The sequence below is a fragment of the Kogia breviceps genome, chromosome 13 (assembly GCF_026419965.1).
Source record: "Kogia breviceps isolate mKogBre1 chromosome 13, mKogBre1 haplotype 1, whole genome shotgun sequence".
NCBI lineage: Eukaryota > Metazoa > Chordata > Mammalia > Artiodactyla > Physeteridae > Kogia > Kogia breviceps.
Window position 1 is genome coordinate 86,999,040 of NC_081322.1, and position 24,995 is coordinate 87,024,034.

The window sequence follows — 24,995 nt, forward strand, 5'->3', positions numbered from 1 at the left end:
ATTCTCTTCTTTCCCCTTGCGTTGCACATTTTTCCTCCAGTATTTTTTCTCTGTTGATTTTATATGTGAGTTCACAGAGAGCAGTAGATACTATTTTTAATCCTATTTTCCCCTTTATGTGTATTGTGCATGCTTTCATAAACTGTAAGAGGATTGCTTTTTTATGTTTAAAAATGAAATAATGTGAATTTTGTATTTTGAGACAATCTAAGTTTTACACATCATTCATATGAACATGATGTCATTTAAATTACTAATTTTTTTGAAGAAATAGAATTTTTAAGACATAGCCAACTTTTCCAAATATAGGCACCCTAGTGTGCTTAGAGTGGTTACTTTTACAAATGGTTGGCTTTAATTTACTCATGAAACTGAGTATATCATTAATAGTCATGTGTTTAGGAATGTAACTTTTTTTTGTATTTTTTTCTATAAAGAAGTTAATTCCTACAGATGCAGAAAATTAATAACTGTTGGTTATTTGACTAAGTTAATGCAATGAAAATTTTTCTTTCCTTCATTTGTAATTGAAACTACTCTTTAGAAATGTACCAGAACTGTATTTCTGTGGACTCCAATTACCAAGTATTTTTTAACATCTTTTAATGCAAGTGTTTTTTTGTGCTTCTGCATGCACCATTAGTCTCATGAAATCTTAAAAACATAGATCTATCAAATATATGAAGTAAATATAACCTGTTTTAATGGTCTCATTCTTTTTTCCCCCAGTGGCTTTTTAATGTTGGCACATTTATTCTCAATCACGTTGGGGAAGGGGAAGCTGTTTTGCATTTGGTTGGTGTGCTTTGGCATTTCTGTGTGACCAGTGCATGTACTAACGATTTCCTTTTATTTTTCTCCTTCTCTGCTCTCTCCTTCCCTTCCCTGCCCTCTCGTTTCCCACGTCTCGCCCTCGGCTGTCCCTGTGCCTCCTTCTCAATCTCTTCGCTTTCACTGTAGCAGCCCTTGCCTTTTCTCTTGCAGCCACAGCCCAGGCCGCTCCAAGGGTTATCACGGGGCCTGCGCCCGTTCTCCCGCCAGCTGCCCTGCGCACCCCTACGCCAGCTGGCCCTACCATAATGCCTTTGATCAGACAGATACAGACCGCTGTCATGCCAAACGGAACTCCTCACCCAGCTGCTGCGATAGTCCCTCCAGGGCCTGAAGCTGGTTTAATCTACACGCCCTATGAATACCCCTACACGTTGGCGCCAGCTACATCGATCCTTGAGTACCCTATTGAGCCTAGCGGGGTATTAGGTAAGTTGCTCTCCCTGTACGGTGAATGACATTTTTCTTCGTAACTTCTGCCCCAGACTTCGAAATGATATATCCGTTTTAGAGAGGCAAGACAGGTTTCCATTAGAAAGACTGAAAACTAAATTTTGTTCCATTTCAGCCTCTTATAAGGGTTCCCCCTGTAAATAATTGTACCTTAAATTTATTCAGATTCACTTTGGTGACTGAAATTCACTTTGGTTGGGTAAATTTGAGATGAACATTTTAAACAGAAAATACTTTTCACATTTTTGACATCGCTGCGGTCATTCGGACTTTTAGATCCCACCTATTGGCCTGGCCTATCCTCTTCATCACCTCCACCACCCAGTTTTTAGATTCCTTTTCCGTCGGAGATTTGTCAGCTAAATTTTAAACTTCTTTGTGAAAGTCTTTTGAGATATTTTAAAAACTGATGTGTGTTTTCTAATATTTGTGATCACTTAAAATGTGAAAGGGACCAGATAAATAGTTGCATTCTTCAGTTTCCTTCAGCTTTTCTCTTTTGTTTGAAGTCCTAGTTAATATTAAACATAAGAGACACTCGTAATTTCAGTCGTACAGTATGGAATGAAGTAAATACCAAGTCACTGAATTTGAATCACATTTGAGACAGAAATTGAGATCATGCTATAAACGCTCGGTTTTACATGAACAAAAAGTGGTGTGTGCTTGAAAAAGACATTACTGATGCCTTTTTTTTATAGAGTGGATTGAAATGCCAGTCATGCCTGATATTTCAGCCCATTGACTTGCTGGATGAAGGACTAGAGTACAGCAGCTGTTCTAACACGACCAGTCAATGTGGAACAAACTGTTTCCGGGCTGCCCCTTTGTTTTACCAGACAGAATTTGAATTCTTTTCTCTTGAATTGTGTATGACCTTGGTGCTGCGTGCATGCTGTTGACTTCTAGGACTTTGATCTTTTACGTTCTTTTTTCCCAGCATTAATATTGATTTCTAAAAATATGAAAGTCTTTACTGAACCTGGACACTAAGATTTAAACTTGAAAATTCATTGTTCAATTAAAAAAAGCCACGATGCTCTGTATGTTATCTGTGTGTGTGCATGCACTCAGGTGCCTTTTGTTTCATGAGCAGATACATTTTATTGTACATGTTTTCCGTTTATCTCTAAATCATTGTAAAAAGTATTATTATAGGTCAGAATTATACAATAGAACTGTTTAGGAGAGGCCTGTTTCTGTTGCATATTTCTCGAAGCATTTTTAAAATAACATATAACCTATAACCCCTTTACGTTTTCCTTTCTGTTAACGCTCTGTCCTGTGGCCCCATGCCTGCTCCTTTCCCCCAGAGCTCCTCTCTGCTGCACGCACAGCGTCTGTTCGAGGAGTTTGACTGTTGCTTCCTGCAGGGCTGGCACTCTTAGCCCCCAGCTGCTGTTCCAGCACTCTCGGTGCAAGATCTCGCTGATTTTGCCTCGTGGGATTATACTTACATAAGATTAGTTTTTCTAAAATGAAAAAAGGGGTGATGGACCAATTTACTGCTTAGAAACAGCAAGAGGCACTGCAGTAAAATTTCTCATTTTAAAGCAATGTGCTTTTGTTGTGTTGGAAAATTTTAATTTTTAATAATTACTAGACTGACAAAATTGAAAGCAAAATATACAGATACCTAATTGACATTCATAAGATGAATAATAATGAGTACTAAATGACGAGATTCCATTATCAATTTTATTTCTCGCTTTGCCACCTAAGCAGTAAAACATGATATTGACCACTTGGAGAACTGAGAAAATATTTCACATTGCTATGTTATAATAAATTTGCACACAGATAACATGCATGCTATATATCAAGTCTCATCATATTATTTTAAAATGAGCAGTGCCCTTCAAAACGGATGCAGACATGTGTGTTGGTGGTAGTGAGGAGATTGGTATTAGCATCAAATCTTCATTGATGACTAATTTTTAATTCCCTTCCTTTTATCTTTAGGTATGGCTTTCCCAACGAAAGGCTAAGAATTCAAGAACGGTCTTAACTGAACCCTCATCAGATCTGAATTTAACAAATGCTTAGTCTCAGCAGCCTCCAGGGGGTGGGAGGGACGCTTAGCCTAGCAGTCAGTGACTGACTTGCACTTTTGCACACTGATAGAAAGGAAAAGTATGTTATTAATTGGTTTAGGCTGTAATCTTACAAAGTAACGGTAATTTATAAAGGAGTGTATAGTAGTATACTGACTGCTAAGTGTACTATACTGTTTGCTTTACTAATCACCTAATTCATTGCAGTTCATACTTATTGACTCAAAGTTTAGAACCACAATCCGTAGGCTTTAAGAATTGCTTTTAAACCTTCTTAAGTGATAGACTCTGGAAGTGGTCTTAAGGTTAGAAAATAATTGTCAGTATTAAACATGGCATTATTTAAGTAGTCCTGCTGCAAGAAAGGCACTTCAGTGAATATGTGACTAGTAAAGCTTAACTATGTTTGGATCTAATAGAGTTCATGAAATCTGTAACTTGGGATTGTAAATGAATGGATAAAATCGGTTAAGGCCAAGATTATTGAAGTGAATGCAATATTAATAGATGCATATCTACGCAACGTATTGTGGGTAATTTTAAGACTACTGTGCCTTAACATGTCTCCTAAAAGAAAACGTTTGTAGTAAACGAACATTTGAAATCCATTTTGATAAACCTGCTGTTAATGTTTGTTATCTTTTCCCTTTTGAATGTTCTCTAACTTTGTCTTGGTAATTGCAATTTAACTAGGTGCGGTGGCTACTAAAGTTCGAAGGCACGATATGCGTGTCCATCCTTACCAAAGGATTGTGACCGCAGACCGAGGTTAGTTTAGTTCTGCAGTTCTTGTTTATGAGAAATGCGTTGGGTGTCCATAAGATTTGTAACACCACACCTGATGGAAGAGATATCACTGCTTGCCTGCACATCGTTTCTTTTCTTTTTCTAAATTAATTTGTAATAATTGACAGGTTTAAGGGTTGGGTTTTTTGGGGTGTTTTTTTTTTTCTCCCTTCATATTTTAACTTATTAAATTCTATATTAGTATGTACAATGATTTATTTCTACTAAAACGTAAATTAGTCCCTTTGGGGAGCTATTAAATTTTCATGTTGCCTTAGTTATTTTTCAGGAGTAATTTTTGCTAAAATTTACCTTTTAATTGTTCTGAAATTTTGGGTTGGTTTTGCAAAATGAACTAAGCGGATGGTGCTTTAACGAGAGAAGTAAAGGAATATATGCCTCCTGTGTCCTTTTGGAGAAAACTGAAGATTTAGTTTCCATTTTCCTTTTTAATAAGATACTTGAACCACTGTATACACAAGGGTATACATGTCAAGTACTTAGCTGAAATCAACAAAGTAAGGACTGTGAAGATAACTTTGATGAAGTTGGATTTTTTTTATAAATCAGAAAATCAGTTCCCTTTTATTCTTACATTCTCTTACCAAAATGGATCCTTTGATTTTTGTCATTTGCTGCTAAAATATATTATCTGAAGGTAAACTGTCTCTTGAAGCTCTGTGGTGACATGAATCCAGCTGTTTGAAAATCCACTAACCTGTGACTGGGAAAGAAGTCTTCATTTTTCTCCTTCTCAGCATTTGTAATTTGTGTCCTATATGTGCCCTTGGACCCTTTTATAAAATTATTTATGTTTATTGAGGAGTGATGGTTTCGGTTTATTGACATTGTTTTCTAAGTTTCTCATTACAAGGTAGGAATCCAAAGCAAGATAGAAAAGGATTTTTTTACAAGCTTTTTATGGCACATCTATTACCTACTAATTAATTTGATCAAAGTCTCTAATATTAGTGGTGGAAAGTGATGTATTTATATCCTGATCCTACCTTTTCTATGAACTTAAGAGAGACCTACCTGTTCTACATGGTTATCCTGAATACTGATGATAAATATTGGATACAGCTGTTGTCCACATGAGACTAAAATACCTTCCCAAAGACACTGATGATAGCATCATACATAATTAGTTTGAAGACTTTTAACTAATACATATATTACTTGTAGAGATTATTCAATAAATAGACCCCCAAGCTCAATGATTATTTATGAAGATAATGTTAAGTGTGTGTCATGCACAAGTAAACCACCCTTTGTGTATCAGAAAAAGTCTCCTAGTGAAGGAGGAAATTTTAAAAAAATGTTTTTTTTAAGTAACTTTCTATTTAAGGAAACCAAATAATTCCGTGAATAATCAGAGCTTTTTTCCCCCACATTGTTCATGTCTAAAGCAGTTCTAAAGAGTATTTTAAGGTAGTTTTTCTTCTGTTGTTAACCTTTCCCTGCATGCCCCTTTTAGGAGATTTCTCATAATTTTGTTTTAACACAATAATTACTGGTCTACTCAATACTCCAGTGCCTTGAGATAGTTGAAGATATTAGGAGGATTTTACTGTATTTGGAAATGACAGCACATTCCATGTGAGGCTCTTTTGTAGTTATATGTGTTTGGATTAGTCCTGTCACTGTTTTTATTAAAAATGCAATGTCAGCAAACCGAAATGCTACTTTTTTTTTTTTTTTTAAATAACAGATACTCATATACTGCTGTTACTATCACTGTATGCACTCATTGGGTCTAAGGGAGAGGTCTGAAATCCTTAACTTAAATTATTTTATGATACTACTGTTTTCTCTATTTTTGAGGTTTTTAAAAAAAATTATTATTTTTTAATCTTTTGAAGGGAAGATTAGTGTCATTTAATGCAAGGAAACTCAGCCCTTAGACATATAACCATGTAATTCTATAGAGCATTTAGAGTACTACATGGTTGACAAATATCTAGTTCTTTACTAAAAGTAAACCCACCTCTACACATATTTGAAAACTGAATTTGAAGCCTATAAAAGACCAACTGACTTTTTAGTTGTGATGAACCATAAGTGCTTTTTGCACGGTTGATACACCTGTGTGTACTGTAGGAGGCCAGGACTTGGCAGAGGATATAGTCTAGGTTTACTGGTATATATGTAAATGGTAGTTTGCTTTGTTTATGTATTCCACACTCAAAAAAACATAATCAATTTTTCTAAATAATTTTACAAAAACCATCATTACATAATTTGTTATAAGAAACTTAATACAATTTTAATCAAAATTTTAAGTGATTTCGAAAATGCTTTAAGATTCTATATTTCTGGAGTACCTATGAAGTGGTAATGACTACATCATGTTAAATATTTATTTTCTTTTTTGATTTTGGAATAGCAGTTTTTAAATAAAATTCCACTTATTTTTAAGAAATTCAGGGAGGATTTGGTCACATTGAAGATACAGTATTTTTGTAGTATATATAAGGTATCCTAAATGATAGACTATAGAAAGCATTTTTGTTATATGAAGGTAAACCAGTCCATTATATAGATCATTTAAACTCTGTGAAATTACACCTACTGGGTTTTGATTTATGAAGTGGCACAGAATCTGCCTTTGCACTGAATATCTTTTCATTTACATCTCCTCTGCCTTAGTCACAGTGGCAACAGTACAGAAAATTCTCTCAAACCTCAGAATATAGTAGAAATAATTAAGCTATTGAATGAGTCTTAATAAATCATACTACTGTTAAGTGGACCAAGTTTGGTGAAGCAGAATGTGACAGAGGTTGATTAAGGAAGGAGCAACTCAAGGACATTGGGAATGATAACTTTTCCACTTGAGAACTACTTTGTTTTACTGTAATTTTTTTAATTTTTTTGTTCTGTTTGTTACTTTGCAAAAGAAAATAGTATTTACAGGTGGCTTCTTTTAAAATATAAAATATAAAGCAGGAATGTATATGAAATGTCAGATTTTATTGTTATTTGCAGAGTATTAGCTTTGAAATTGAATAAAGAAAGCTGTTTGTAGTTTTAAAATGCCTTATTGGTATCAATTAGAAATTTCTTCTATTTTTTGATGTACTTAGAGCTTTTTGAGTATAGAATTTTAAATGGCAGGATTTTACAGTGTTTACATGCAAGTGCATTTTATAAGTGTTCTATATGTGTAAAATAGTATTTTCAACTGGAAAGTGTTGGCTAGTGCAGAAGGCCTGGCCTTTTTCTGGTTCCCATGTGTCCAACACTGCTAGACTACAGTTTAGTATTGCATTGTGTCATGAGGCCAAGAAATTCCATGTTGTTTGTAAATAGAATAATTGAAAAAGCAATAAACATTTATTGAACAAAAGAAACCTTGTTTGGCCCAGAGTTTATGTTGAACCAGATTATTCATAGAAATTTAAATTTCTTTAGATTCATTTCTGTTGATCATCAGTTATTAATAATCACATCCATCATTAATAGTTGCTTTAATGCTTGCATCTGAGAGAATACTAATGCTTAATAGCAGTCAGATACTGATAACTGCACTGACTGTTTCAGAATTCTGTATACCAAACCTATTCATCGTTGTTGTTTTCCAGTTTTCTTCATTGACTGCTACTAACTATTAGTTGTTAGTTGTATTTTATTTTTTCCTGTTAACAGTTTTTGGGTTTTTTTTTTTAATTTTGTTTTTTTGTGGGAGTGGGCTCTCCTTCATTTGTTCAAATCATGATATGAAATTGTCATGATTTTTATTGTATTCTGTAGATGGTGTCAATCAGTTTGTCAGAATTAAACATGCTTTTTTTTATTAGTTGTGATTAGTTTTTCATGTTGTCATTAAGCCGTCACTAGCTGAAACTAATCTCTTCTCTATCTTTTCTTTTCTTTTTTTTTTTTTTTTTTTTTTTTTTTGTTTTTTGTTTTTTTGTTTCTAACCACCCAGCCGCCACCGGCAACTAACCTATGACCTTCTGACCTCTGAACTCTTCACCCAATGATGACCTGACCATGCCTGCCTGCTGATCAGTTAACTGGTAATCGCCTTTGCTTGCCTGTCGTCAGTGCAGCGAGCTGAGGCACTTGTCCGTTCGTCTTACCATCTAACCAAACAAAAGACAAAGAAATTGTCCTCCAACTCAGCTTTTGGTTTTTTTTTTTTTTGGTTTTTGTTTTTTTCTTTTTTCTGTTTGGGTGAAAGTGGTTCTAGAACCTGCACTGAATAGTAGTAAAGCAATAAGGCCCCATTCTTCCCACAGCACTGATCATCTTTTAATGTCCCACCCTAAGCGAACGGTAAGAAGGCCTCACTTCAGAAGGGGAGACAGATGGCCCTTAACTACTCAGTGACAGAGGCAGTTACTGTGAGAGACTTCTAGGAATCTTTTCTTCTCATAGCGAGTCAAAGCTCTCTGAATGTACTGTGTGGTGATGCATCATGCATGAACCTTTGGTCAGGGATGTCATTGGTGAAGTGATTTCAAAAGTATTCAAAATTTGATATGCTGTTTAGTCACTACAGTGCCCTCAAAGGGCAGAAGTTGCAGCCTTTTTTATATTGCCTGCCAAAATTTGAAGTATTAGAAGTGTGCCATGAGAGAAAATCTTAAGGAATTTTGAGAAGTAATGCAAAGAACAAAACTGCAACACTATTTTTAAAAAGATAAATATCTGAGTTAAAATTACTGAACCTTTATTTTACACCTCCTTTAAAAAATATACGAGAACAAGGTACATGCATTATGTGTCACATTACTGGGCAAACTGTTCAAATATTTTTTTTAAACCTCCCTGTATAGAAAAAAATCATTAAGGATGTAAAAGCCATGCTTGCCTATTTGCTGTATACATGTAATGAAATTGTAGATAAAGTGTAGTGCATTGAAACAAATGAACAAAAAGTAGATACTTTTACTATACAAGGGTGCTGGTGCAGAAAAAAATATATATATTTTTGGAAATGTAGCATTTTATACTTTCAAGTGTTATTAAAAAAAAAAAGAACAAAGAAACCCTTTATTTCATGAAATGATTTTTTCTGGTGGTTGTCAAGAAACAAAAGACCAAAAGAGCCTTTTTGTCTTTTTTTTATTTTTTAAGTATTGGAATAAGTCTAAAGAAAAGAAAGTGCCTTATTTTCCTTCATGGTCATTTAGTCAACTGTCTTGTAAGATCAGCTCCTCCCTCAGAATACAAGTTAATGCATGTTACTCAGTCGCCCAGTATGTGAAAGAAGATGTGAGGGGAGACAAATGAGTTGATGGTTTGAATTCTATGATTTTTGCCACGTTACCTTGACATAAATTTGCCAAATCTGATACTGTGAAAAAATTTGATAACTTTTCTAATGCCTAGCAAGTAAGTTTTAAAACATTCTTTTAAAATCATAATTGAGTGCTTTTGGTTATTGTGATATTTAATGTTAGTCCAAAGGATTCTGAAATAAAAATTATGTGTGATCTGAACATCACTTTACAGACAAAATTAGAGCTCTATTTTGTTGGGGGGGGAGGGGTATTGGATTTTGTATTATTAATTGGAGGTAATAATAGTATATTAGCAACCTTTTTCACAAAAACGAATCTTTGTGTTTTTCATTCTGGAAAACAAGGTTTTAAATGAACCAAATTTAATCAGACTTGTTTCTGCCATACCAGATCACTTGGGTAGTCCATCTCTGCTGGTTTTAGTAACCTAAGCCAACAACACCCCCTTTTTAACTTTAAAAGAATGTGAAAAACTAGCATCATTGTGCATATAATAGTCAACTACACGTGAGTTTAAACTTCCAATTTCTTAATGAAGTTCAGTTTTGTAGTTGAAGCGATTTGTGCACAAAGCCTACATCTAAACTCTTAAGTAATCATTAACTGCTCAGTACCAGACGTGGCAAATAGCAAGTGGCGGTGGCTCCCCAGCTCGTCAGCTCCTTCCCTCTTACATACCTTCACAGCTTCACAGTCAAAGGTCAGCAGTAAGCTCAGTAAGCACCTTTGTGGTGACCTGCTCCATCATCTTGTCTCACTTGGAAACCATTTTCAGTTTATTTACTATGCAATAGACATTCATCGTTCTGTATTCAGCTAGCTTTAGTTTAACATGCCACTGCTTTGTCTTTCTGTTACACATACAGTTGTTTTGATTTATTTACAATATATGCTGTGCCATTTTGATTTTTATTTTGTTTGGTTGGTTGAATAAATTTGCGACACTCAAACACTTGAGGTGATAGTTTAAAAACGATACCAGTATTGGATCTAGTTTCATCTCAACTATGTTATGCCTGGACATTATAGATGTTTATCAAAGGTCTTTTATGGGGAAGAAAGTAAATGTATGAAATAAATGTGTGACATTTATGAGTAATGTTGGCTCTGAACAAACGTTTGAAAACTTAGTTGACAAAATTTTGGATCAACTGAAAAAAAGCATGACTTTTGAAATCTCTGAATGCCTTGGTTCTCAGTATTATTCTTTATTGAATTTATTTCTTATTAAAATATGTAGTTTTTAAGACTTTTTTTCTGACAGTATTATGTAATTTTTTAGTGCGGGTAGATGGGAGTGTCGCTTGTATGTTACCGTACAGCTGACATGTATTTTTGTCTATTCTTTATTATCTCAGTAGTTTCATGCTATCTATGTATCATAACCAACCTATTGCCTATGAGAAACATGTAAGATAATGTATTTACAGCCATTGTTACAAGTTTATAATGTATTTTTCTATCTTGTTTTATATGTATGTTATATAACATTCAAAAAGAATTTTTTTCTTGATTGAGAAAAGGATACAAAATGCAAAATCCACAATTTTGATAACTGAAAATTGCCAATTGTTTTGCAGTACTTTATTATATTGGGTGTCTTGTCTTTCTTGGGCTTTTAGTTAGCTAATGAATGAATACATTAGACACTTTCGGGTTTTAGTTGGGATTTTACATAGCTTGCATTTTAATTCTTTGGTTCTTTGCTGTTTCTATTAACCCATAGCATTATTTTAATAAATGTTATAATACCAACCTACTAACTCTGGACTATGTCTGTTTATTAACCTTTACGTGTTTAATTAAAATAAACAAATAAAGACAAAGGAATGTAAAGTCTTGAATTCCTGGACTAACCCTGAAGAACGTGACCACAGATAACATAGCGTGACTTGTTTTTATGTTGTTTGTCAGCTGACAGTTCCGCACACTACTGTTAAAATGGCTTTGGTTATTCTGGGCTTTTACTTCAGAGCCGGGCGGGGGTAGGTAGGCGCCAGTAGAGATGGGAACAAAGTAGTGTTGGTTTGAGGCGTTCTTCTAGTCCTGCCACTTGCCTTTCAACCTCTGCATTACTAATTCCACAATTTCTTATTTTTCTCTCTCCAAAATAATCACTGCTCACAGCATAAAGAGTAAAGAGATTCGTCATAATGATATACCCGAGAAACCAGTTTGATTCTTTGTTGAACCATTTTTTGAAATTTCTATAAGTAGATAATTTTATGGTCACATAAAGCAAAGAATCTGATGTCTTACCTTTATTCAGATGTGTGTTTTAATTGGACATTTTTCCTCTATAAAGAAGTTTTGAGCTGTTTTAGCCAGCTGCTCCTGTTCGAGGGGCTAAACACAGGTGAAGCCAAAGGCAGAGTGGCTCTGGGTCTCAGGACGGTCCGGGGTAAAGCCGTTCACAACCGCAGACCCGCCTCTCCTCGCGGAACCCTCAGCAAGAGATCAAACAGCGTCACTCAGCTGTGTGTCTCACCCGGTTACAAAATACAGTCAGAATACATTACGAAGTTTAAGGGAGAAGTGTAATAGCATTTGAAAAGTTATATATATCATGGCTTGCATGCAGGTCAGTTTAAGAAGATCTGTTAAATATCTTCATGCTTTTCTTGGCTGCAACCTAGGTAAATTGACCTCTACATATCAATTCTTGAGTTTAACTCTTGAGGTGCATTTTTATTTCACAGATACTGGTATTTCCTTTTCTGTGAAATAGTTCTCCTGGATAATAAAAATTCTCAGGATGAATTTTTGCATTTGTAAATAATGCTTATTTTTGTAAATTACATTTTATTTATTTTAAAGTTCTAAAATTTGGGGCTAAAATGAGTCATGTTACAGAAGCCATAACACCAATATGCTATTAACCAATCAAAGAGTACTACCATAGTATATATACATACATGAAATACATAGACTAGTGAGAGCATCTGATTTAATCATAATTGAGATGGTTCTTTGGATCAAACAAATATATTGTTTCTCCAGTGGGGGGGGGGCAATGCATTATTATTAGGTAGAGCTTTACTGTGCTACTCTGTAAAAGTTCACATTGCCATACAGCTAGTATATATCCTGTAAAAACCTGAAGATGTCATTCAAGCTGCTAATATGCAAGTCATCATGGCACCGTGTCACTGAGATTGATGAAGAATTTCTGTACAATTTATGCCACATTTTATGAAGCCTGTGAATGCAGTCTCATCTCATTTTCAGTTAAGAGTACTACTTTTATGTGTAATGTATGTCATATTGCCACCCTTGATGTTGTAAAAGTCCATTTTTAAAAGACAAAAATAACATTACAGAGCCCACTTTTATACAGGCTGTAATAGTATAAAACATGGAATCACCAAATTGTTAGAATGATAAAATGCCAGAGGCAGTTTATTGTTTTATGCTACTAGCACTTGACAAAGCAATTGAAAGTTAAGCTTTCAGTCGAGAAGTTGGTGAGATTAATGTACTTAGTAGTCAAGCATTTTTTTCTTAGGCAAAATGTCAGGAAAAATGTAGCGTGGAAGTCGATATTCACCTACACCTACTCTGTAGGGTAGAGTCCACCTAGAAGGGCAGTTGCAGCCCCCTGTCCATAAAGCCAAGATGTGCATATGTGTTTACACAAGATAGGAGGTGGTTAACTTTCTAAAGTAACTGGATAAATATGAAGGATCTAAAATTTCTAGTAAACCAAAAGCAGACAACAGGTTTAAATTGCTCATTACCAAATCAATCTTTTTTTTTATCAGCTAAGTCTAACACTTTTATAAATGACAGTCTAGGGCTTCTCCAGTTTGGGGGGGAAGGGGAGGGGTTTGTTTGCGTGTTTGGAATGAGATGTCTGTCATTCCTTGATAACAATTAGCAATTGTAGTATTTCCAGCAAGTGATTTTTGGTAGAAAGAAATGTATTGCTAAATTATAGTCCATTATTTAATAGCAAAAATCACCCAGAAAAGTTTTTGGACTCAAACTTTCTAAGTACATAAGGTAATTTTTAAACATTGTCACAAGTAATACCTTTATTTAAAATGGAAAAATAATTCATATTATAGACGTTACTTTTAGAAATATTCATTTGGTACACACATGTAATTTTACCTGTGGTTTCTTTTAACATAATATTGTCTAAGTTAAACTGCCTTTGCTTTGAAGAGATGTAACAAAATTATATGCCTACCTGGTACTCAATGCTGAATCAAACTGGTTCACCTAAGCGTAGTACTCTCCTTTCTGTGTTTCTGCTGCACTAATTGCAGGGGGTGGGAGAGAAGGAGGGGGAATTAATTCTCAGGAGAAGTGGTTGGTAGGTGCAGCAGATAGCAACACAACGTGGATTTCTCATTGCTTACCGTTTTGCTGTCCCTTCGTGGCAAAAGACACCACATTGTGGGAAAAAGCACAGCTCCCGTGGTAAAAAATTTATACCTTTTTAAAACATGCTATCATTGATAAATTTTGATTACCAAATACATCTTTTGTGGTTTATATTGTAGTGGTGTGTATAAAACACTTCGAATTTTATTTGTGGAAATTGTACACAGAAAAGTCGAAATAGGTCTTCCCCAATCCTATGTGAATGGAGAACCACGTTAAGACTGTACATGACGTGCAATAAACCAACTGGAAAACGTGCATGCGCTTCCTCCTGTCAAGCCGGCTGCAGCTGAAAATGCGGCTTATGCCTCCGCCCCCAAAAAACCCCACGCACCCACCACACGTATAAATATCAGAATAAAGAATGTACATTTCGCTTTCAATTTCTATTGGTGCTTTTAACACTATTTAAAAGAAAGCAGAGGAATATGACATCCTGGAGCTCTAATTCACTTCACTAGAAGCTGATCATAACATTTTCCCTGATTTCCAGTGGTAAGAAAAGGAAATCAGTAAACAGACTTACTACAATGTTTCTCAGTTGGATGTGCATCCCAAATACTTGTTTCTAATTAGGAAACTCAGATACAATTCATATATAGTTTTTAGATGTAAGAAAAAAGGAGTGCTGACCAAATTTTGATCCTGTAGGCTATGTGAAAAGGATTAGTGTCATCAATTTTTTGAACAAAGAAGAATTGGTAAAAATACCAGTGGTTTGAAACCTTTTCTCAAAGATTTTATCTTGACATCTAAGTTTTAGGACTCCTTTGCACCTGAAATTTCCCAGTCCTTACTTATTCATAAATCTATTCTCCAGGTTTCTTTTCCTCCTTTCTGATCACGCACGTGAACCTTTGTTTTCCTTGGCAGTATTCTCCCCACGTGCTTCTAGAAGCCGACAGAAGCAGGGTCCAGAGCATGGGTACAAGCTAGCTGCCCACAGATGGTGTTTGGTTTGGCCTCTACAGTGTTGCTGTTGCTTGAACTACCTGCCAGCATTTAAAGTCTTAGTAGACTTTTAAAAATCTATTCATAAAGTCTACACTTCTTCAAAGAGCAAATTATCTAGAAAACTGCAGCCTGCGTGCGCCTGAGGTAGCCATCAGCTGAAACTGAGGAATTCCACTATCCCTTTTAAACCAAGAGCTCCCAGTTACTCACTGCCCCACTACTCCTTACTGCCCCAGTATCACACCTGGACTGTTGATTTCCATTATTCTAACCTGGTTTAGTTTTTTCATCCCCTCCCTGGTTCCTGTAGACATCTGAATCTTCAGATTCAGAACGGTAATTTTGACTCTTGAGACACCAAACTAGCTTCTCAAAGGGTATAATGTAAGACAGGTTTTAATGTTTCTCCTGAAAAATCAGATGAGTATGGTTTCTATATAAAAATTAGTTTGATAATTCATACATTTCTTAATATTTAGGTAGGAGTTTCTGTTGTGTGGAGGGATTCCATGACATTTGGGTTTCCTTCCAAATGTCATTTTTTATAATTATCTGCTACCTCTTTGTGGGAGCTCTTTGTGGTCTCGTTAGAAAGCAGTTAAGCTAATTGAACATTTTAAAAATATCCCACATCTAAAAATATATATATATTCGTAACAGTAAGTTGGGGATCATGTTTTTCGGGAAAATGTACCTTCAGATTAGATTCTCCGGTTAAGTACTATTTTGTGCAGTACAGAGGGGGTGCTTATTCTTACGTGCTGCACAGCAGTTCCAGTTTGAGACAGCATCTCAAAACTAGGATGAAAATTTAACTCCTGTGGTTCTGCTTTCTTAATGTATGCACTGCTTACTTAACCGAACACTAAGAAAAACGAGGGGCAAGTGGTTAAAAGTAAAATATTAGGAGAAAACGTTTGCGAATTAATCCACCAGTATTTTCTTCTAGAACTATTGGAGTTGATACTAAAAATTCCATAAGCACTCATTTAACTTCAAACTTTATCAAGGTCAAGAATGAATAAAGTACCTTGCCTAAGCTTGAAACCTGAATTTTAAAACCCCTTGTCACAGTGTTTTAAGTGATTTAGCCTGTAAAATTAGAACAGACTAACAGTGCAGGTGAGAAGCCGTCTTGGACACATTTTAATTATTTATGCTAATGATGCTTTTGCTCATTGTTTTCTCACTGAGGTAAAAGCACTGAAAAATTTTTCAGAGGTTAAACTTATTCTAGATTTCTAGGTGGTGGGAAAATGGAAAACTTAAAAGTTAGTGGGTGGAGCACTGCACATATGAAAACACCAAAGCTAAGAATCTGAGAAGCTAAGATCTAATCTGGTATATGCCAGGGAAGAAAACTAGATCAACAAATCAAACGTACAAATGCCCCACCTTAAACTATTATTCAAGCCTCAGTCTGTGGGGCTTCTCAGCAGGAAAATCGGTTTTGAAGTTAAAGGAAAAAATTAAGAAAACTGGGAAAGTTTGATATCACATCTGAGAGTAGTCAAGTCTGTCATCACTAAGTATCAGTGTTGGTTTTTAAATGAATTGAGTCTCTCTCACTGTTCTTGGAGCTTATAATAATTAAAAGCAAACTGGCATGGCGGGACACAAAGGAAAAAAATGCCATATAAGTTTTACTTCCATGTCTTCCAAAGGGCATCGCATTTTCACTGAATTCTACATGAGTCTATTTGACAAAGAGATTTTGTACTCTTCAAGGAAGACATCTCAGATGTGAACTCAGTCAATTACTTGTAGTAATAAATACCAAGAAAGCCTTGTAAATAGCTTGACTCCTTCAAAGAGGTGTTAACCCAAATTTTTCATAAGTTTGATTAATTTATTTATTTATTTTTGGCTGCGTGGGGTCTTCGTTGCTGCGCGCGGGCTTTCTCTAGTTGCGGCGAGCAGGGGCTACACTCTTTGTTGCGGTGCGCGGGCTTCTCATTGCGGTGGCTTCTCTTGTTGCGGAGCACGGGCTCTAGGCGCGCGGGCTTCAGCAGTTGTGGCTCGTGGGCTCTAGAGCCCAGGCTCAGGAGTTGTGGCTCACGGGTTTAGTTGCTCCGCGGCATGTGGGATCTTCCCAGACCAGGGCTTGAACCCGTGTCCCCTGCATTGGCAGGCAGATTCTTAACCACTGTGCCACCCGGGAAGCCCCCAAGTTTTTCTAAATTGCTTGTTATCCTCTACTAAAGATTCTCCACCTCCACCCTTAAACTCCATCCTAGAGAATTTACAGCAAAGAAAAGTTATTAAATCAAAGTATAGATTGTATCTGAACTAAAACTAATGAGAAGTCATAGCCAGGAGGTATAAGTTGTTTTAATTATTGAAATACACATGTGATATCTTTATGTACGGAACTCCACATTTGAGTAAATGTGCAACGAGTTGTGGCCAGAAAGAGTATGATTAAAGGCAATATGGGGAAGTTCATTCTTTCCTTACCACTGTATGCCCTAAATTCAAAGAGAAGGGCTTCCCTGGTGGCGCAGTGGTTGAGAATCCGCCTGCCGATGTAGGGGACACGGGTTCGTGCCCCGGTCTGGGAAGATCCCACATGCCGCGGAGCAGCTAGGCCCGTGAGCCATGGCCGCTGAGCCTGCACGTCCGGAGCCTGTGCTCCGCAATGGGAGAGGCCACAACAGTGAGAGGCCCGCGTACCACAAAAAAAAAAAAAAAAAACAAAGAGAAGTACTACTTTCCTCAAGACCCCATTAGACAGAGCTAATGGAAAGGAAAAATAGGAAAGAAAAATGTAAACTTAACTAAATAATACAAACTTAAAAAATGGAGTTGGTTACCACACCCACTCCCATTCCTTAAGTATTTTTTCATATGTGATCCTACTAGACCCAAAGGTGGTGATGAGAACAGTGCAGGCTGTGAGATCTGTATCCTTCTAGCAGGTTCCTAGCTGAGAATTTGGTAATAGTGTCAAACTGAGCCACCTGGCAGACAGTCTTCAGCAGGTGGTGAGGAACGCCTCAGGCTCTGGTGCAAATAGGCTCTTCTGCCTTCCTTTTCCATCTGAATTACCACCTACCCTCCCTATGAACATTTCTTAAGAGTAGGATCTCTTTGCAGAATTGCTGTAATGAAATTAAAATACAGAAATAGCGGGGTGGGGTAAGCTGTCGGGTTACGTGCTAGAAAGGGGTTGTTGCAGTACCAAATCGGCTACCGATGGCTTTAAAAAGTAACTGTCAGATAGAAGACACTAGGAAGCGTCCCATCAGGAGTCAGTCATGTCTGTCTTGTACTTGGTGTTACTCATATTGATGAATTACGTGCACCAGCCAACTTCTGGGCGCTTAACCGGATTGGACGCATGGTGTTAAATCAGACGCAACAATCAGTACATGATTCAATAAACTCAGTAACCTACAATGAATAAAAATAACCATTTCTCTGTACATCGAAATGCATTAAAACCAAACGGCTGTGTATCAAACTTACGTTGCCCAAATACGGTAAAGCCATGTAAGAAGATAGATTAATGGTTTAAAGTCAAACCAAGAGGAACTCACCCACGTTGGTATCCACGTCCTTTAAAAAATGCTCCCTTGGTGACCAGGCTGGGACATTCTGCTCTTGGTATTCTTGTTACTCATAAGCCTCGAATATGTGGTCTGTGTACACAAAAAAGATAGGAAGTTTCAATAGAAGACATCATTTATTCAACAAGTAATTTTCAGCCTCTTTTTGAAACAAAAGTTATCAATTTTTTCTACCACCCTTAAGTTACGCTCTTCAAGCAAAGCAGCTCTAAGAAATTTTTAAAAATATTTGTGAAGCCACAAATTAAAAACCATAGAGTATATACACTGATGTGTATAAAATGGATGACTAATAAGAAAATAAATATTTTTTAAAAAGAGACAAATGTATAACGTATATATTGTGCATTTACTTCTTGTTTTTCAGAGCAATATAAGCTTGCTTTCCACAGTTGCACTGTGGACTTATTTTGCCGAAAGCATCCAAGTATCTAAAAACCTGGTGCACTGCAAAGCCAATCAGAACCGTGTAACCTGCTCCTCAGGAGTCTGTGTGCTTTGTGAAAAGGAATATAAAAACTGCATGTCCATTATCCAAATAAAGATTTCAATTCTACATGTACATTATAATACGCCAAGTTAATGTGGAATATGTGTGTTTACAGAGATAATTAACTACCTTTATTGAGGCTGCTTGATCATAGTTATTTTTTCATGGTTTCTTCCATCACAGAAAATGTCACAGATGAACAGACGTCATTTTATTTTGTTAATTTAATGCCCCGGTGATTCTGGCAAAGGTTTTGTTTTTTAGAGCAGCTTTAGCTTCACAGCAAAATCGTGCAGACGGTTCAGAGGTTTCCCAAGTCCCCCCTGACCCTCACGTGCACAGCCTGCCCCACTACCGACATCTTGCACCACAGGAAGCATTCGTTACAACCGGTGAACCTACGACACATCTTCATCACCCAAAGTCCATGGCTTACACTACAGTTTACTCTTGACGCTGTACATTCTGCGAGTTTGGACAAATGTTTCACGGCATCGAGGTGTCACACAGAGTAGTTTCACTGCCTGAAAAGTCTTCTGTGCTCCATCTCTTCATCCCTCCCCCAACCCCTGGCAACCACGGATTTTTTACTGTCTCTAGAGTTTTCCCTTATCCACACAGTTCGAATCATACAGTGTGTAGCCTTTTCAGACTGGCTTCTTTCACTCAGTGATGTGCGTTTAGTTCTCCCAGGTCTTTTCATGACTCGACAGCTCATTTCTTTTCAGCGCTGGATAACATTCCATTGTCTGAACGGACCACGGTTTATTCATTAAGTTACTAAAGGGCATCTCGGTTGCTTCCGTGGTTTGGCAATTATGAATACAACTGCTATCAACGTGTGTGTGCGGGGTTCTTCGTGGACATATTTTTCAATTCTGTTGGGTAAATACCAAACAGCACAATTACTGGGTCATACGGTAAGAGTGTGTTTCGTTTTGTAATAAATTGCCAAACTGTCTTCCAAAGTAGCTGTATCATTTTGCATTCAGAATTTAACAGGAGGATGATGATTAAGGAGGTAAATATATATATATATGAATTTCAAGACTGAACTAGTCAGTTACATTATTTCAGTAGACAAATCCAATTTGGAATTCATGCAGATTTATTAAAACTACAAATATAAGTGAAAGAAAAACTCCCAAAATTACTAAGCCATTTTACGCACACAAGAAACATTTGTGTGCTGACAAAACTGTGCTGAATACTCTTCCTGTCCTCTGTGAGACAAGAGTGAAGAAACAGCTCTTGCTTTAAAACAGCTCACAGCCTAGGACTGGGGAAGACAAATTCACGTAATATAAAAATAGTATGTTAATTATCCAGTCTACAGAACAACGGCATTCTAAGCCCCGATTCTTTGCAGAACATCTAGTAAATTTAAGATTCTCTTGTAAGGAGGGAAGCAAAGCCAATGTTTATGGTAAAGATGGTTAGATTTTAAGAGAAAGTCTCGCTTCTTGATGTAGCCATATCTGAAGTAACCCCATTTCCTAAAAGCCCATCTTATTGAATTATTATTCAACAAAAATATCTCTATAAAGCGACTTTGGTTTGGCCGTTCAGTCTTAAGGGAAATAACCCATTCGTCCTCCTCCTTCTCTGGTTCCCTGTTGGAAAAGGCGTTTCTTAGGCCCAGGCCCCCAGCAGCTCAGGTCCTAACTCTCCATGTCCTAGGGAACTAGGGGTCTCCTTTGGATCCAAAGACAAGCCCTAGTGTGATGTAGCACGCCCCCCCCAGGGTAGGAAGGCTTATGGCCCTCTTCCTACTAGCCGTGTTACTGAGCTCAGAAATCTTACTCCCATGGGATACATTAATAATAGCATCAAAATTAAACAGCTCTCCCTGAATCCTTTTACTATGGTCCTGGTCTGAGAAGAGGAATTTTATCTAATGGCAGCGTGGCATTTAATCTTAGTAGCCTATATACTTTGAGAATAAGATTCTTAAGATTGTGAGTCCTTTTGCTATAGCTCTGTTCTGTGAAAGCAGCCTCAGATCTGAGTGAAAATACATCTAGTGTGGCCTTAGGGATACGGGCCCCAAGTAGGGTGTACCTTCAGTTTCGTCTCTCTTTGCATTTAACTGTGATTGGAACCTACCTAAGTGCTTAATAAATATCTGCTGAGTGAATAAATGCCACCATATGTCCCGTTTCCAAAGCTGTGCCCAGAGAACTGTAAATTCAAGGGATAGGCTTAGGCCTTGAAATTGGTGTGGAAACCAGTGGACCAGCTGGCTGGACCCACAGTGAAGGCCTTGAACCAGGGAGAAGGAGGTGGGTGATCACTGGGTTCTAGAATAACCGGAGCCTGCGTGTGTGTTTGATGGTACCAGTGTGGAGACCATCCTGCTCAGTCTCTTCCATCTACAGAACAGACTGTGCCCCTCATTCATACTCCAATGTTCAGGACTATCTCTGATCATCACTTTAAGCACACACTTACGTTACTGAGGGATGGACAGCATCCAGAAAGCAGTTTACCCAAGTTTCCATATCTCAGAGATGGCCTAGCATCATAAATAAGAAGAATTAGAGGGAAAAAAAAATCGATCAAAGCCCCTTAGAAGTAAAAGTGACTTTGTGAACATGCAGACTCACACCCTGCTGCTTACAGATGAGGAAGCAGATGCCCAGAGAGAGACCCAGAAACGGTATTCCTGAATTCACACTAAATTCACACCCATGGGCGACAGGCCTGGGAACGGCTGGTTCAAAGCTCTGCAATACTCTGAGAAGTGCCACTTCCACAGCAGAACCGCCCGAATTTAAAGACACACGTTTCTCACGGGGCTTCACTGACATAAAGATCTGCCCTGTACGTGAACCCCACACTGCAGCCTATTTACCATTTCAGGTGGCATTTGCTAAAAACAAAACTGAGAGCCAAGAGAGTCCCGTTTTCCAGACGTGTGTCGGATGGAATTGCATTGCCACAGGCGACCTACAGCGTACGTACCTGGGCAACTGCAGCCACTAGCCCCGCCCACTCCCCCAGCGCGCTTGGCGTGCGACGTCCTTGGACAGTGGCGTCCGACTGAGCGGTCCTGCTCCGAACGAACCCCCATCCCCTCGGGCTCGGAACCCTGGACCAGCGTCTTTGCCCGCATCACTGCCTCTCGCTTATCCCAGAGAGCACCCAACTCTGTGCTTCCCGCCAAACTGTTCCGAACTTCTCCTTCACTTTATGGCCCAACCTAGATACCATAGGCACCTTTCTCCGCAAAGGGGAGGGAGAAGGAGGAGAAGGTGGTATGTCAGGAGGCCTGGCTTTTGCCCCAGAACCCTGGGGGTCAGGTTGGTGCCCCAGAACAGGGCTTCCCAAAGTTTTTCCAGTTGTGGTACATTTAGAAAACAATGGAATAGGTGACCGGGAGCAAAGGATGAAGCTACTGATAGCCTGAACCAGAGACCCTGGTTCAGGAGTTACTAGCTGAGTGGACGGTATTTTGGATGCACTTAAAATCCATTCCCTTTATACCAGGGGTGGGGAAATTGTGGCGAGCATTGCCCTCTGAGGAAGGCGCCATCAAGACCCTCATAAGCCTCAGGGCCCGACTGTACTCTCCTTGGTCTGCACCCTGGACTTTATGGGATGAACGTAAAAAAGGAGATGGCCTTTGGCCAAATCGCTCCAGGGACCTGCTCAGTTACTGGGAGTCCCTGGTTGTTCCCTAAAGCTAGGAAAAGCAACCCTGGAGGGGAAATTGGTGCCTTTGAGGGAGAAGCCGAGCAGCCAATCAACCAGCTGATGCCGATAAGGCGTGACTAAGCCGAGAAGCCAATTAACCAGCTGATGCCGATAAGGCGTGACTAAGCCGAGAAGCCAATTAACCAGCTGATGCCGATAAGGCGTGACTAAGCAAATTCCCTGCTTTAGGGGTATACAGACGGCTACGCTTCGTTACTAAACTTGCCTTGCAACCATCAGTTGTCTGTGCCCTTCTGATCCCACACCTCGGTGCGTTCAGTTCCCTACCCCCTCTCGTCGATCGTTGCTGCACTTTGAGGACCCGCCGCGGCTGGCGGCAAGTGGCGCCCGAACAGGGACCGGACGAGAGGGACGTCTGAATCTCGGTAGGTGAATCCCCGGAGTTAGGGGTGAAAGTGTGGCCACATAGTAAAGTTGATAGTAACTCGGGGCAATAGTCAGAAGTAAAAAAAATACGGGACAAAAAGTATCCAAGAACCTACCTGAGATCACTGATCAAGAGAAGGAGTTGTCCACCAGTGCTTTCCAGGCTTTCACAGCTAGAAATTATGATGTCTGTCTGCAACATCTTGCCTGCCTACAAGATATAAACAAAGACGATTATAATATAATTTTGAATACGGCAGTAGCTGTTTTTCAAAAGTAACCAGACAACAACAGATAGTTTAAGACAGACACTTAACCAGTTGAAGAATCAGGAAGAAATGGATGGATTAGATGATGTTGAAAACAGTATGTTGTATTACAATCAAGCAGTCATCCTGTATCATGTCCGACAGTATACAGAAGCCATATCCGTTGGTGAAAAACTTTATCAGTTCATAGAACCTTTTTAAGAAAAATTTGCCCAAGCAGTGTGTTTTTTGCTCGTAGACCTGTATATATTAACCTACCAAGCTAAGAAAGCTTTACATCTTCTTGCTGTTCTAGAAAAAAATGATTTCACAGGGCAACAATAACAAAAATGGAAAGAATGAGACTGGTAATTACAGCAACAAAGATGGGTCTAATCATAAAGCTGAAAGTGGAGCTCTAATAGAAGCTGCAAAGTCAAAGATACTATTTTTGTGTTGAAGTATATGTAGGAGGACAAGGGACTTTACTGGCCGGCCATAGTTTAAGGGTAGTTAAAGCTGTTACAAGTTTGAAGTTTCCCTCCTTTTTTCCTTCTGATTTTCCCCAATCTGATTTTGAATTCTCAAATCTGGTGCACCTTAAATTATAATAATGGTACCATTTTAATTTCTTCAGTTTCTGTTACTAATAATAGTTTGGTTTTTTATAAGCATTGGGATTTGGGGAAGTTTGCATTGTCTTATTCTTATCAACCGGTTATTACTTGTGTTACACCCTCATATGCCTTGCTAATAGGAGATTTACAGATTGAGTTTACTTCTGGTTCCTTAGGATATAATATAACTTGTCAGAATTGTATTTTTAGTACTTGCATTCTGCCTATGAAAGGAACTTTTTCTGTTATGATGTTAAAACAACCTTCCTATGTAATGCTGCCTGTAAATATTTCTGAACCATGGTATCATAGTACTAGCATGCAAGCTTGGCTAGAATTATCTGAAGCTTTAAAAAGACCTAAACGATTCATTGGAATATTAATATGTAGCATATTAGCCTTAGCCGCTTTAACAGCCACAGCCGCTACCGCCGGTTTAGCATTAAGTAAAACTGTACAACAAGCACATTATGTTAATCAATTGTCTAAAAATACCAGTATTGCATTAGCATAACAAAGTCATATTGATACTCAACTAAAAACTGAGGTTGATGAGTTAAAAAATGCTCTCATACGTTTAGGAGACCAAATTATGGCTTTAAAATTGAAAATGCGTTTTATTTGCCATGCTAAATATACTTGGATTTGTGTGACTCAACACGCTTATAATGAAACTGACTGGGATTGGAACAAAGTAAAAATGCACTTTTTAAGTGTATGGACTGATGGACACATTAGTTTGGACATACAAAAACTTAATGCGGAAATACAAGCATTTCAAGAAGCTCATCTACAAGAAGACGGGCCCCAACAATTAATTCAAGGACTCTTGGATCAGCTTCAGTGGTTAAACCCAATGCATTGGTTTCAAAATGGACTCACAGGATTGATTACCGTGGGGTCAAGTGTATTGTTGATGTTAATTGCCTTACCTTGTTTGTTACGCTTTATTGTTGGCCATCTCGTCTCGCTGCTCTTCGTCAGGAGGTGTATGGGTTGAAATTGCATTATCAAGCTTTAAAAAATAAAAGAGGGGGAAATGTGGCGAGCATTGCCCTCTGAGGAAGGCGCCATTAAGACCCTCATAAGCCTCAGGGCCCGACTGTACTCTCCTTGGTCTGCATCCTGGACTTTATGGTATGAACGTAAAAAAGGAGATGGCCTTTGGCCAAATCGCTCCAGGGACCTGCTCAGTTACTGGGAGTCCCTGGTTGTTCCCTAAAGCTAGGAAAAGCAACCCTGGAGGGGAAATTGGTGCCTTTGAGGGAG

General features: G+C 37.9%; 1 protein-coding gene across 7 annotated transcripts in view; it reads left to right on the forward strand.

Moving 5' to 3' along the window:
* QKI (QKI, KH domain containing RNA binding) overlaps positions 1–14,023 on the forward strand; it is a 142,334-nt gene extending 128,311 nt beyond the window's left edge. Inside the window, exons 6-8 of one of the 7 annotated variants that reach the window (XM_059082959.2) lie at positions 961–1,260; positions 4,032–4,106; positions 8,056–14,023. In XM_059082959.2, the coding sequence (XP_058938942.1) occupies positions 961–1,260; positions 4,032–4,106; positions 8,056–8,072 (392 nt within the window). In that variant the 3' untranslated portion in view covers positions 8,073–14,023. Of the gene's footprint in view, positions 1–960; positions 1,261–1,985; positions 7,478–8,055 lie in introns of those variants that run through there. The other 6 variants (XM_059082957.2, XM_059082956.2, XM_059082960.2 and 3 more) reach the window with 6 other exon arrangements.
* Positions 14,024–24,995: the final 10,972 nt, after the last annotated feature.